This window comes from Amblyomma maculatum, chromosome 1, assembly GCF_055883805.1.
Source record: "Amblyomma maculatum isolate TAMU_Amacu chromosome 1, ASM5588380v1, whole genome shotgun sequence".
Classification (NCBI taxonomy): Eukaryota; Metazoa; Arthropoda; class Arachnida; order Ixodida; family Ixodidae; genus Amblyomma; species Amblyomma maculatum.
The window spans coordinates 211,288,360-211,302,515 of NC_139344.1; the positions used below are offsets into that span (position 1 = coordinate 211,288,360).

A 14,156-nucleotide genomic window follows, 5' to 3' on the forward strand; every position below is an offset into this window, starting at 1 on the left:
GCGATCAGATCGGAGCGCAATTCGGCCCCTGGCAGGTTAGTTTCGATCACCTGGGGTTCTTTACCATGCTGCGATATCTTACAGTACACGGGCGGGGGCCGCCTCGAATGTTGCGCCACGGCCGGTCTCGAGGGAGAGCGCGCGCGTTGCGCTTACCGCGTGCACAACCACTACAGAACTGCAGAGCCTGGAGCCAGTTTCGAACGGAAGGGCGGAAGGTGTCGCCACTGCTGCTTCCTGCTTTCTGTGCGCCAACGTTTGTTATCATCCGCGACGCGGTTTTTTTTGCGCTTGTTTCTGCGGTGTTCAGCGTATGCTGTCGTGTGCAAGTAGGGACACTGTGCGAAGCGTTTCATGGAACACTTTAGTATCCGATCAAGCTCATAGGGTTCAAGCCGTATGCAGCCTTCCTTGTAACCCTTTGTTTTGAACTTGCCCTCTTCGTGCGAACAAGTAAGTATGAACCGGTTTTATTAAGTGACACAGAATGCGGTTCCCGTCCGCTGTCATCTGGGACTGCATTCCTTCCTGCACGTCGAGATGTTGTTCGTATTCTGTCCCTGTCGATGCAATTAATGCTCGCGGTAGCGACGCGGAAGTGCTGAGTGGCCATGTGCAGAGGAGAGTTGCGTGTCGCAGCGCTGGTTCTCTTGTGAATAAGGATGGCATAAATTCGTCGTCTAGGTGTCGTGAAAGAGTTGTTATAGCTTGTCGATCCAATTTTCCAGGGATGACAGTTCCAACGGCACAAGGAGAACGAGTTCCGCGGACTGTTTACATAATATTTGTATACCTGGTCATTGATCTTTTGGCGTTCACCGTGATCCTCCCGCTCTTGCCATCTATATTGGATTACTACAGTCACAATGACGAGGTGAGTGTCAATATCTAGCGCCGACTGATCAACTTTCTTTTTGCCGTTGTTTTCGTTCACTCCCGGCGCAAAAAAAAAAAAAAAAAAAAAAAAAAAACGTGTATCATTTCGAGCGTGCTCCTGTACTGAGACAGTGTATAATATATTATCTTGGGTTCGCAGTAAATCGGGATTCGCGAATTTTCGCTATTGTTGTTCTGGAGCTCTCTCTTTTCTTACTTGTGCGTTTAATGTGTCAATGCTCTTGCTAAATGGCCTTGTGATCTTTGTGCTGCTGCATGAAATTAATGTCTTTGGTACTGTGTCAGTGACAGTTGTCATTTGTAGTTTTTGCATTTCACATACTGTTATAATGCACTTAGCTACAAGAAAGAGTGAGAAGCATCCCCTCATAAAAGCCTTGAATTTGCAGCAAATATTTTTTTTCTTACCTTTGGTTAAAAATTTACTGTCATGCCATCTGAACTAACTACTTGCCCAACTAACAGCAGCAGCACTATATACTGCTGTTGCAAGATAGCTTGCAAAATAAAAATTAAAAAAAGTAGGATAATACTGTTGCTAAGTGCATTTACAATTTTGGTCCACTTGGCTTCACTTGCATTGCTTCTGTGGGAAACCTGAATGGTTGAAATTATGTCAGCATCCTATATAATTAAAGTGCATGAACAGAAGAAATGTTTGGCAACCTTGCTTTAAATGTATGCTTTAATAGTTTGTGGCGTGCATCTCAGAGTGATGTAATCATTCTTGTCGAAGTGGTAATCCTTGGCTGTCTCTAAGCTTTTTAAAAATCTCCAAGACCACAATTTTGTGAGGGGAGACAGTGATTACTTTCTTGTATTAATAGCTTGTATTCATGTAGCAAAAGGCTATCAGAGTGCTTTTGGTTACATTTCATTGCAAGTCTGTGGAGACAGACTGTTAATTGCCACATCTTAAAAAAAAAAATGTTCAGTAGAAATGTGACATTACCGTAACGAGAAAAAAGAAAACAAAAAAAATTGCATGCACTGTAAATTTAGCTTCAAAGTACTTATAAAATGCTTGGCATCATAAATGGAAAAGGATGTGTGAAATTTTTTTTTCAAAGATGCTCTCATCGTAGGTCTACTCCTTAGCATTCAAAACACATTTTTCTTTATCAGCATTTATGCCTGTTTCTCTGGTCTGGGTGAAGCTCTCCAAAGTTTGTATGTTACAGCTCAAGCACAGCGCTTTGTTGCTGACCATAGGGCTTGCACACATACCAAGAGCAAGACAGAGTAAAAGATAGCTTTTCACAAGTAATTCTCAGTTCAGATGGATTAATTTGGACACTGCCTGGTGCTGACCACAGTGTATATATACACTGTGCCTTTGGTTGCTTCCGTTGTAACGTTACAAAACAGGGCCACCCCCTCACTTTTAAGTGGAAATTTACTGTTCATGAAGGCAGAAGCACATGCAGCTGGTAAAAATATGTTCACCCATTTTGCACTTGCACCAATAAACATGCAGCGAATACAAAACTTAAGTGTATTGCATGGAGCAGCAAAATAATGTGCACCGTAAGCACTACTCTTTAATTACCTTGAGTGGGTGTTGAACGACTGAAGAGAAAATATGTCTGATAGTTATTTCTAAAGAGCCCATGTGGGTTCTAAGAGTGTGCCATCAACTTTTGCTATAGACAGTACTCAACTGTTTGGAATAGACAGCCATGCAATCTCACAGAAACGACATCATATAGCACAGTGTCAATTGAACTGTGCTTGAAAGTACTATATGCGATGCATCTAGATTTGAGAGGATAAAAGTCGGTCATTACAAATTACTTGTTTTATTAGAAGTGTTCTTTCTAATTTCACAATGATTTGAGTGGCAAGAACTGTTCCTTGCCCACTCCTAGTACTTGCTACAGCAGCAGATGATGAAGTACAAGTAATTCTCATAATAATTCAGTTTTGTATAAATTATAAACAATTCTTGCATTTGTTATGTTCAATTTACACTGGCTGCCAATAAAACAAGTTTGTTGCATTCACATGAAAGCAGAGAAAAATAGTGACACATACTACTGAGGCTTTGATAAGCTGAATTCCTGTCATAATTTTGTCTTAGTACTTTGGAATTGTAATTGTGAGTCTTGTGTAATTTCTTAAACTTGGCTTCAGGCAGAAGCAAGATATTTTGCTAGTGTACTTAAACATGTGCATGTATTCCAGTAAGGACAAGAGTGCAAGTTAATATATGAACTTTTGCTTTTTTTTTTCTTTTTTTTTAAACACCTCAAAGAAGGAAAATGGTAAATAGAGACTTGTATGTCTAAGAGCATTCTATGGGATCTTTTACACTGTCATTGACGATGCTGAGCCTTATAGCTTTTGTTGTTGCCTTGTTTTGCTTGTCAGGATGGCCTCTATACATGGCTTGAAGGATGCATCAAATATCTTCAGAGTTTTATTGGGGCACCAAGCAACCTCAACAAGGTCCTTTTTGGAGGTATTTATCACCTATCATGAAATTATTACAAAAATGTTTTTCACTCTGCAAATGTTGCATCATTGTGTGTTGAGAGACGATTTCATTTCCACATCGTAATGGCTGCATTACATCACCTTCATAAAAATATAAGTTCATAGTCTCTGTAGTCCATACAAAATCAGTGATACATTGAAATAAAATTGCCATAGAAAAGAGCCTTCTGATCGAGCAATGTGTGAAAAAGCTTAGTGAAACAAAAAGACTTGTTTATTCAACAGATATTTTGGAGTGTTGAGAGGCATATATGTTAATTGCTACGTATAATGGGAAAGGAAACATGTCAAGCAAATCATGAGAGAACTGCAGGTTTGTGCATGATTGTATTGTTGGCTTTAGGTAGTATGTGGATGGCATACTCGAGTGTTTGCATAATGTTCTTTTGATGCTGTATGATTGTAATGTATATACAGTAAAATTTTGTTACAAGAGACACTCGTTTATAACAGACACTTGAAAAGGGTTTGGTTGGTTTTCCTATGTTTTCCATGTTAACAACATTGCATACAAGAGACATGGTTACAAGAGACAGTCTGTTACTAAAGACAACTTTTGCAGGTCCCTAAAGTAACCTCTTCACCGTTTATAAGAGACACAATTAACCCAGGACGCTCATGCAACGCAGCTGACTCGTACCAACTCATATGTGCGGCAGTTTAGATTCCCTTAATTAAATTCTGTTTCATATAAGTGTCCTGTTTTGTTGCAGTATGTCAGGAACCAAGAAGGAGTGCCTCCTTTTGACTAGGAAGTCAAAATGTCCCTGTTGTTTCAGACACACAGGAATGTGATGACAGTGGCTGAAACAAGGACATTTTGACTTCCCAGTCAAAAAGAGGCACTCCATCTTGGTTCCTGCCATATTGCAACAAAGCAGGACACTGATACGAAACAGAATTTAGATAAGAGAATCTAAACTGCCACACATACAAGTTGATAGGAATTTTCAGTTACAAGAGACACCTTTTTGGGGTGTCTTGAGTGTCTCTTGTAACGAGGTTTTACTGTATATGTAAAGCAGTCAGTAGTGCAAAGATAAGGCTGTCGAAGGACGAAAGAAGGGGGCAACTTTATTCATGGCTAGCGGTTGCACCAATTTAATGGTTATTAACATCCCAATGTGGCTTGGGCTTTGAGAGACGCTGTAGTGGAGGGCTCTGAAAAGTTCTGACCGCCTGGGGTTTTTTAACGAGCACTGACATCGCTCAGTACCCGAGTGCCTTGCATTTCAGATGTGGACCCCAGTTTGCCTGGCTCAGCAGTTGAATGCCTTAAACACTGAGCTAATTTTTTATAGCAGTACTAATATTAATACAGTAATGCTTGAGCAAGGCAACAAACAAAATTGTTTGGTGACCATAGACTAGCCATGAGCTGTTTGGCGGAAAACTGGCATAATTAAAAGGAAGTAACAGGGCGATCTCACTTTTAATGGACATTTTTGTGGATATGCACTAGATAGAATATGACAGGATGGCACACACTGGATGGACAGCTGTGGAAGTCTGTGACCTGGAACATTTATGTCCTCTGTCTCTCTGCAGCGGCTTGCATGCCCCACAGGCCTGATTTATCTTGTGTTCAAAACTTTTTTTCTTGTTTTACAGGTTGCATCGGTTCCTTGTACTCATTTCTACAGTTTCTTACTGCTCCTCTGATTGGCTCACTGTCAGATGTCTACGGACGAAAGTGGATGCTCACACTGACAACCGTACGTATCGGTGAACTAGTACAATGGTCATTATACTTTACCATCACCGGACCCTTTTATCGCTTTTATTGGTACAAGATTTGCGCAGAAAATGAATGAGTATTGAAATGTTCAGCTTAAGTGCTATTTACACTCCAAGACACAAGGATGGCAATGTCATTACCAATTCAGCAGAGTTTGCTGAGGATTTGCACTGTTAGGAGGACAGTGTGGCAGTTTGAATGTGTCATCGCTGAAGCGTGACACTGCAGATATGTATTCAGTAGCCAAAATAATGAATGTGCTAATGAAATAGGCAGTGGTGAGATATGGCACATTCTGTCACTAAGAAAAATGAAGTAGAGAAAGAAAGAAAAACGTAATGCAAAAAGGGCTTTTAAAGTGGATAGTGAGGATCTGGTAAGAGCAGATCTTTTGAAGGACGTTGTAGAGATGATGCTTGGAAATGTGGCCACCCTGTATATGCAGTGTCTTGTGATGCCGTGTACTGGGATCGTGGTGGAATGTTAACATCATCTGAATCCATAAAACACGGGAAGTGAGAGGCTTGAGAAATTACTCAGCTTACTATCTTTTGTTTACAAGGTTTACAGTCGAATTAGACCATCCTTGGATTTAGTCAACCAAAGGATCTGGCTGACTTTTGGTAAGGCTACTCAACAGTAGACCATATTCATATCATTAGTCAGGTGATACAGAAAAATCCAGAGCATATTTGTCCTCTCTCTCTCTCTTTCTCTCTCTCTCTCTATATATATATACAGTGTAGACCGCTTATAACGTAAGTCGTGGGAGTTGCGAAAATCTGCGCTATAAGCGGTACCGCGTTATAACCAAAACATCGCGTTTTTAGGCTGTTACGCATGTGAAATCGAGCAGCCTACCTTTTAAGCACAATTTATTGCACATTTCACACACACACACACACACACACACACACACACACACACACACACACACACACACACACACACACACACACACACACACACACACACACACACACACACACACACACAAAACATTGCAACTCAGCAGGAACGATGTTTGTCACAAGTGAATTATCTGCAGAAGAATGCGGTGATCTTCGTCTGGCGGCATTTTTTCACTGCACTCCGAACGATCTCGTCTTCAACAAAGCTTGAGCACTGAAGCGCCTTATCGCTCAAGCTGTTTTTCGCGCAGTAAATTTTAACTTTGTTCAGAAATTCGAGCGCGTCCTTGCAAGGCACATCAGGCATCGGGTCTACATCGTCGTCGTCAGATTCATCTTCGGTCGCAAGCTCCACGCCACTGCGCACCGCTTCGACAATCGCATCGTCCGTGCTCACTTCCTCGCAGACAGCCAGCTCATTTTCGTCAGCATCGACATATTCTTTAAAAGTGTCTGTCGCGGAAACAAAGTTGCTCTCAATGAGGCCGGACCACACGTCGTCAGCGTCGACTGCCTCATCGACAACGTCGCCCTGCTCCTCAGCTTCAAGAGCCTCGGCATTGCGCATGAAGCCAGCCTTCTGAAAGCATTTGCTTATCGTTGTGGCCTTCAACTGCCACCACGAAGCAGCAACCATATCAATTGCGCCCCTTAGATGCACCTTGAGGGGCTGCTGCTGCTGTATGTTCAGCAGAACTCTCTCGCAAAGGCGTTTCTTGTACAGCCGCCCTGATATTTAACAATATAGCGCGAGCGTTGACCAAACTGCTGCTTAGCGCCTTATAACGGCGATAAGCGTGCAACACGGCGAGAGTTCGCGCACGCGCACGAAGAGAGAGCGTCTTCTGCTATGCTGTTCGGATCACAAAGACACACGCCCTGCCACAATATCTGTTTGCGACGTTCCGCATTCTTGCGCATGCACGAACTCTCGCCGTGTTGCACGCTTATCGCCGTTGTAAGGTGCTGACCAGCAGTTTGGTCGATGCTCGCGCTATATTGTTAAAAATCAGGGCGGCTGTACAGTGCCTTTACAGTGGCGATGACGCCCTGGTCAAGGGGCTGACTTTTAGCGGTAGTGTTAGCAGGCAAAAATTTCAAGTTGACTGCAGTCAACTTTGGCTGGATGTTATGAGCTGTGCAATTGTCAAGGATAAGCACAACCCGCTGCTTCTCTGCCACCATATCTTCATCAAACTTGCAGAGCCAGCTTCTAAAAAGCTCTTGCGTCATCCACGCTTTTTTGTTCGCTTTGTATGTCACTGGCAGGTACTCACTCTTTTTGAAGCAATGCGGCCTCGCCGATTTGCCAATTACGAACAAGCGACGCTTATCGGTGCCGTCCATATTTGTGTAAAACAACACTTTGATATGCTCCTTCGAAGCCTTGAGGCCAGAGCAGGGTTCGCCTCTCAGCGCGAGCTGCGGTTGGGCAGGAGGTTGTAAAATAAGCCAGCTTCGTCAGCATTGTAGATGTCCCTGTCCGCATACGACGAGAACATAGGTTCCAAATTTAAACGGAGCCAGGCTGCGATGGACTCGTCGTTCACTTCGCTGCTTTCGCCGCAAACAACTTTGCAGTTGATGCCATGGCGGTCTTTGAAACGTTGGATCCACCCATTAAGTGGATTAAAGTCGTCGTGGCCTAGAAGAGCACCGAGGCAACTAGCTTTTTGTTGGAGCAGGGGTCCACTTACTGGTATGCTCTGAGCCCTCACTTCTCGAAACCATCTGAAAAGTGCTGCGTCCACGTCCTCATACTTCGACGCACGAATTCTCTTTCGCGACAGCGAAGAAGAATCTTGCTGCAGTTGCTGCCGCACCTTCTCCCGATTCTTGTAAATAGTCGACACGGTTGTGTCGGATATGCCATACTTTGCCGCCACCGACACTTTCTTCAACCCGCTCTCGACGTCCTTTATAATGCATTCCTTCGTTTCGAGCGATAAAGCATGCCGCTTTTTCACGCCGCTTGAAGGCGCAGACGCTGACGCCATGACAGCAGAATCGACAGCACAAGTAGCACAGTTCACGACGACGGACACAAAGAAAAGACTGGCGGGCCGGAAAAAAAAAAAAAGGCTGCGCTACTGCTTCTACCCCGCACTCCATGCCGCGCACGCTCGGATTGGGCGCTGCCAGCATGACGTACATGCTCCATGGTTACCATGGTGATGTACGCACCTGCCTTTCGTTGGGTGCTTCGGGGTTGCCTTCTCCCTCTCTGTTTTAGTCGCGCGCGTCCGCCCAACAGCCACTGCGGCCATTGCTCTCCACCGCGGACTGCGCTCCCTCGAAGGGCGCGGAGTGCGCCCTTCAACCTCCCAAATACCGCGCTATAACCGGTATTCTGGTTCGCGCGCCTGCATATTATGCGGTCTGCCTATACATTGAGTTCTATGGTGCGAATACAGGGAGTCAGAAAAACCCGCGTTATAAGCGGTTCCGCGCTAAAAGCGGTTACGTTATAAGTGGTCTCCACTGTATATATATATATATACACATATATATTACACCAGGTGTTCAGGGAAGGGGATATCAGTAATATTTAAAAATAGGGTCTTTGAAGTAAAGAGAAGCTTTTTGCGGCATAGTATTATCAGTGTTGGCTAGTAAAGTATTTAATTAAATTCTGATAGTTAACTTTTTAACTATTGCTGATAGGCGCCCACTTGCAATTGGTGATTTGTAGCCGGCCGTTTGTAATAACCATATCAGCTTTTAGAATTTTGAAAACGCAATTACCCTCGCCGCTGTCGCTCAACTATTTCGGGCCATTTCTGGCACCATTCGAAAACCGCGCGCCGGTGGCAGGGCTTAAAGCGACGTCAATCAAATCGAGTCACTTTGTCACGGGGTCTGCATTGTCTCGCCCTGGCTGGAACACCGTGACAGTGCGTGCATCTGCTCTGCTGGCGCTGCGCCGATGAAAAGTGATAAGGTGCTCCGACGGCACCCGCGGCTAGCATATGCTTTGCTAATGCATGGCAAGAGTGATGACCTTGAAATGCCGACAGCACATGCAACGCATCATAAAGCGGCGCAAAGTATTCTGAAATAAAACAAGAATGAAAGCAGCAGAGACAGCTTGGGAAATGTGTTGGAGTGGTCACCTTGTGAGCAGACTGTCTTCGCGTCGTTTGAGCACTGACATGGCCGCAACTGTTGGAGGCCACTTTTCGACCACTGAAATGGTTAACATTGTTACCGCATACATGCGCGCGCAGAAGAATGCCACTTTAGCGGCACGGTTGTATGAAGGTGCGCATCCTGGTTGCCATGTGCCCTCTCTCTGCACTTTCACAAGAGTCTTCAGTCTTGCGAGAACAGGGTTGGTGCACCATCAACATCAGAGATGTGAGTTTTAAACTGCCGTCTTGGCCTGTGTGAACGTCAACCCATAGGCCAGCATGAGAGGAATCGCTAATGCATTGGGGTGCAGTTTCTGTTCTGTTTGGAGAGTTTTCAATATGCACAACATGTATCCGTACAAAGTATGCCTGCACCAAGCAGTGGGGTCTGATTTTCACTGCTGGCTCGATTTCTGTAACTGATGCCTAAACAAATGCAAAGAGAGCACTGAATTTTTAGACAGCGCGATGCAGACTGATGAAGCACACTTCTTCAGAAATTCCACGGTAAATCTGCACAACGCCCATTATTGGTCGGCCGCCAACCCACATCGGGTATGAGGACAAGGACATCAGGTTTGGTGGTCCGCAAATGTATCATGAGGGATATTTCAAGGACGCATTGTAGGCCCCTACATTATTGATGGGAACCTCATTGGCAGGAAATATACAGAGCACACCCTAAATAATGCGGTCGTGAACTTCGCCTCAGAACTTCCGCTTAACATGCTGAAGTTGATGTGGTTTCGGCATGATGGGGCTCCGCCACACTCATTCTCTCATGCTGTGGACGTTTTGGACACGAACTTTTCCAGGCAGTGGACTAGGCACAGTGGACCGACTGCTTAGCCTCCGAGGTCACCAGACTTATCTCCACTGGACTTTCTTCTCTGGGGATATTTGAAGATAAGGTTTCTAGGACGCAGCCCTCCAGCCTTGATGACCTGAAGCATAGAATTACTGTGGCCTTGACAAGTTCCGCAGGACATGATTGAGCGCTTTGTCTGCGCGATGAAAGATCGTTTTTTGCTGTTCATTGCCATGGAAAGAAATGTAAACAAAGCAGAGCCTAGATGCTTTGTTATTCGTATTTCTTTTTATCGCGCTTTTACTTCGCTGGTAGCAGAAATACACTAGATTCTTCCGTGATGCATTCTAGGACACCTCTAAAGTCTTTTTCTTACCACCCAGGTAAAAGCGGGATGAAAAGAAATTCGAACTGCAAAGAGCATAGGCGCCGCATTGTTTGCGTTTCTTTCCATCGCGATAGTACACGCAGCATAATTGCTGACTGAGACACACATTTTTTTTCTTCCACAAGCGCAAATTTTCTGCTGTCTAATAAATAGATTTTTATTCCTCTTGGTTGCGCTGCCAAATATGTCGGACAACATTTTTAAAGGCTCAACATTAATTTAGTCCACTTTAGCATCATTACCATCCGCTTAATGTTACTAACATATGTTACTGCAATTTAGCCTTGTAAAGGTGACCTGCGTAGCTTGGAAACGAAATCCATAAACTCGTGTCGGCATACTGTTAGGTCCATGTTTTTCTTTCCTTTTTATCGCTTGGAAAAAGACATCAGCACAGAACTCTTTATACGTGTCATTTACTGACTCACGTTTTGTTGAATACGAACGAGTCACTGCCTTGCTAATTATAATGTAAAACCAATTAACCCTGCTCATGTCCTTACATACTTGTGCTATTGTTGTGATTGCCATAGTTTTTGAGCAGTCAGGGCAGAGGCTTTAACAAATTTCAATGCCTGTGAAAAACTATCAAAAAATACAAAAAATAAATGGGAAAGAAAAGGAAAGGCAATGAAGAGCAGGTGGTGCAAGAAAAACCTTTCGAGCAAAATCAAAATTAGAAACATGCTGATAATTTACTGCTTTTAAATTGACAATGCAAGGAAAACAACCATTGAGCGCGCATTTCTTGCCTCAAAGTTACCTGCACAGCAAAAATGGAAAAAAAAAAAAAAAACATTTCGCGCGTAGCTTTATTTTACATCTACCGGAAGAACTTGACCTGCCGATGCTTTGCTTGCAAAAAGGTCGGTGATGCTAGTTCATGCTCTTGGTATGTTGGAATGGGCAGGATAAAACTGATACACAGATAAACAGAAATTGCAAGATGCAAACAGTTCAGCACTGTAACCAGTCCAAGCCGCAAGCCGTGTATTCAAGCCAAGAAACTTGTTCGCCAAGTGCGGCAGCCAGTGACTCAGCTTTGCTTAGCAAACAGGGCAGCACTGTAAGACACGTGACTGCCCCTTTGGGGGACGCGAGCTTGTGGGTGTGGTTGTATACCCGCACCGGCGACGCGATTTGAGTTTACGCGCCGTAGAGACTCAGAGTATCTTGCCACGTAGCAACAAGCAGATTCGCATTTTTGAAATTCTAAAAACGGATATGGTTATTACTAACAGTCGGCTACAAATCAGGCGCCTATCAGCAATAGTTAGTAGTTAACTATCAGAATTTAGTTAAAAACTTTACTAGTTAACTAGTAACTAGTACAGTTAACTAGTAACGAATAACTAGTTACCAGTTATTCGCCAGTTTTTTGATGTCTGCCAGCACTGTAATTATTATGCCACAAATCACTTCTCTTTGCCTCAAAAACCCTATATTTAAAAATTAGTGATCACCTTCCCTGAAACAACCAATATATATAAAGATATGCCTCTGCTGAAACCTCAGCAGTTGTGCTGCCATTTCGTAGCCAAAGTGTAGAAGAGGCATGCCTAGAGGTTCTGGAAAATATCTATCGCTGTTGCACAGTGACCATAGTCTCACAGAGAAAGTGATACAAAACTGATCAGGAAAGGTATCGAGCAAGGAAACATGCTCTCTTTGGTGCTATTAATTGCGTGCTTATTGGGAATATTCGGAGACCTTGATTGGGAAGAACTGGAGATAAAAATTTGTTCTGACTACCTTAGTCGTATTCATTTTACTGACTGCATTGCCTTGCTAAGTAGCCTAAGAGAGGGACCTGCAATGGGCGCGGCTGGCCTCAGTGGCTCATGCTGACCAGCTGGCACTGTCTGCTTAGCGGAAGAGCATTTACAAAGTCTTTTTTTTTTGACCTTTAATAAAGTATTTTTCATTTCTCCTACAAAGCATGATTGAGGACCTAGACAGGCCGAGCAGAGCAGTGGGCCTAAGAAATTGTACGCAGTAAACCCAAGTAAAGTTCAGCATTCTTGGAAAGAAACAGCGTTTATGATAGGCAATTAAGCATTAGCCTGTGAAGAGGCCTTTGTCCTGTAGTGGACATAGCCTGCTGCTGATGCTAAAGGCTTCACACTTCATCCGTTGTAGGCCCACTGCAGTGGCTCAGTGGTCAGGGTGCTCGTTTATTGAAGCCAGTGATGCGGTGTCAAATCCCAGCCACGGCAGCTGCTTTTCGATGCAGCCGAAAAACAATGTGATTGTATATTGTGCAATGTCAGTGCTCTTAAAGAACCCCAAGTAGTCGAAATTTTTGTAGTCCTCCATTACAGTGTCTCTTATAGCCTGAATCACTCTGAAACGTTAAACCCTATAAACCATAAGCCAAACATTTTTCCTTGCAAGATATTTTTCTTTTGCTCATACACAATATCAAAAATAAAAGTTGTGTGTATGTTTAATTTGGTTAAAAACTGGGATGTGTTGCTGAGTGGGAGCAACGTTGTTATTAGTAAAAAGCATGATTAAATAATTTATAGGATTTTGGCTAGACTTCCACAACGTTGCAGATATTCTTAGCGCATAAGGTTTGGGGTTCAAAAGATCACTTTCACAAACCCTTTGGTTGGTAAACAAATGACCTGCGCCTCTGGGGCCCTGCATTGCATGCTGGTCTAGTGTAAAGGCCGCACCACGTCGGAGCCACTAAGTGCGCCCATTACACGAGTATATACAGTATGAAGGCTGGGCTCACGTGGCTTTTGGTTGTCTCATCTCTGTGACACGCATAGTGAGCTTTCATTATATACCTCAGTCACATGGGCAAGCTTAATGCCATTTCGTCTTGTGAAGTGTCTCTTCAGCAGCACAGTGCTACATGGCAAAGCAAAGTGTCACTTAGTACTAATTTTGGCGACTGTAGTTGAAGTAAACACGAATATCTGTTCATAACACTGTGCTCACAAGTTTTCAAAATATGCGCTTTAATAATAAAAGGGGTTCTGGAACGTATATTTAACAAATGAAATTATTTAGCACTGCTTTATCAGTGAATGCAGTATAGAAACCGAGGCAAATTTAAGCATTTCTAGCACCTGAGCAAGCAGAATAATGGAATGTGTTTAGTGCTTGTAGCTAACTTTAGAAACGCTTTTAATAGCATGATCTAACAGCTCATTTATTAATATACCTGCATTCTTGTTTTTAATCAAATTTATTTAATACTTAAAGCAGTGGTATAGAGACTATTCTTGTAAAGAGTACAAAGTGTGTTGAGACCAAGCAAATTAAGTTTTACAAAACTCACTTTAAGGTGAATGTGTTCTTGAGCTAGCACTGAGTGACATTCACACATAGGGCACTTCACTTTACAATCTGACAGGTGTATTGTATTGAAGAAAAGGATATGTGCAAGGAGTTGCCTAATTGAAGGCATACTGCAGGGTAGTAGTATGGTGGTCGTTGTCAGATATTGGAAACTAAAGGATATGAAGTTCTCCGTAACTGTGATAGCTTTTATAATGCATGCGCTTCAAACATATGCCCCTAATTACATATATGCCTTTTTCTTTCCTTTTTTCTCTTTTTCCAGTGTGGAATAGCATTGTCCTATGCCGTGTGGGCAGTGTCTAACAACTTTGCACTGTTTGTGCTGTCACGCATAATTGGCGGCATCAGCAAAGGTAACATAAGCCTAAGCACAGCTGTCATTACAGACGTCTGCAACTCGAAACTTCGAGGAAAGGGGATGGTAAGTAGAACTTACAGTTTTATAGCATCTCCTGTTGTGCTAGAATTT

At 43.3% G+C, this 14,156-nt stretch overlaps 1 protein-coding gene across 2 annotated transcripts in view; it reads left to right on the forward strand.

Moving 5' to 3' along the window:
- The first annotated feature begins 211 nt into the window (after positions 1-211).
- Positions 212-14,156, forward strand: part of rtet (major facilitator superfamily domain-containing protein rtet) — a 46,286-nt gene continuing 32,341 nt past the window's right edge. The window contains exons 1-5 of one of the 2 annotated variants that reach the window (XM_084590231.1): positions 212-453; positions 729-874; positions 3,268-3,358; positions 5,005-5,108; positions 13,950-14,108. In XM_084590231.1, coding sequence (XP_084446357.1) covers positions 731-874; positions 3,268-3,358; positions 5,005-5,108; positions 13,950-14,108 — 498 coding nt within the window. In that variant the 5' untranslated portion in view covers positions 212-453; positions 729-730. The remainder of the gene's footprint in view (positions 454-728; positions 875-3,267; positions 3,359-5,004; positions 5,109-13,949; positions 14,109-14,156) is intronic. The other variant, XM_084590230.1, reaches the window with a different exon arrangement.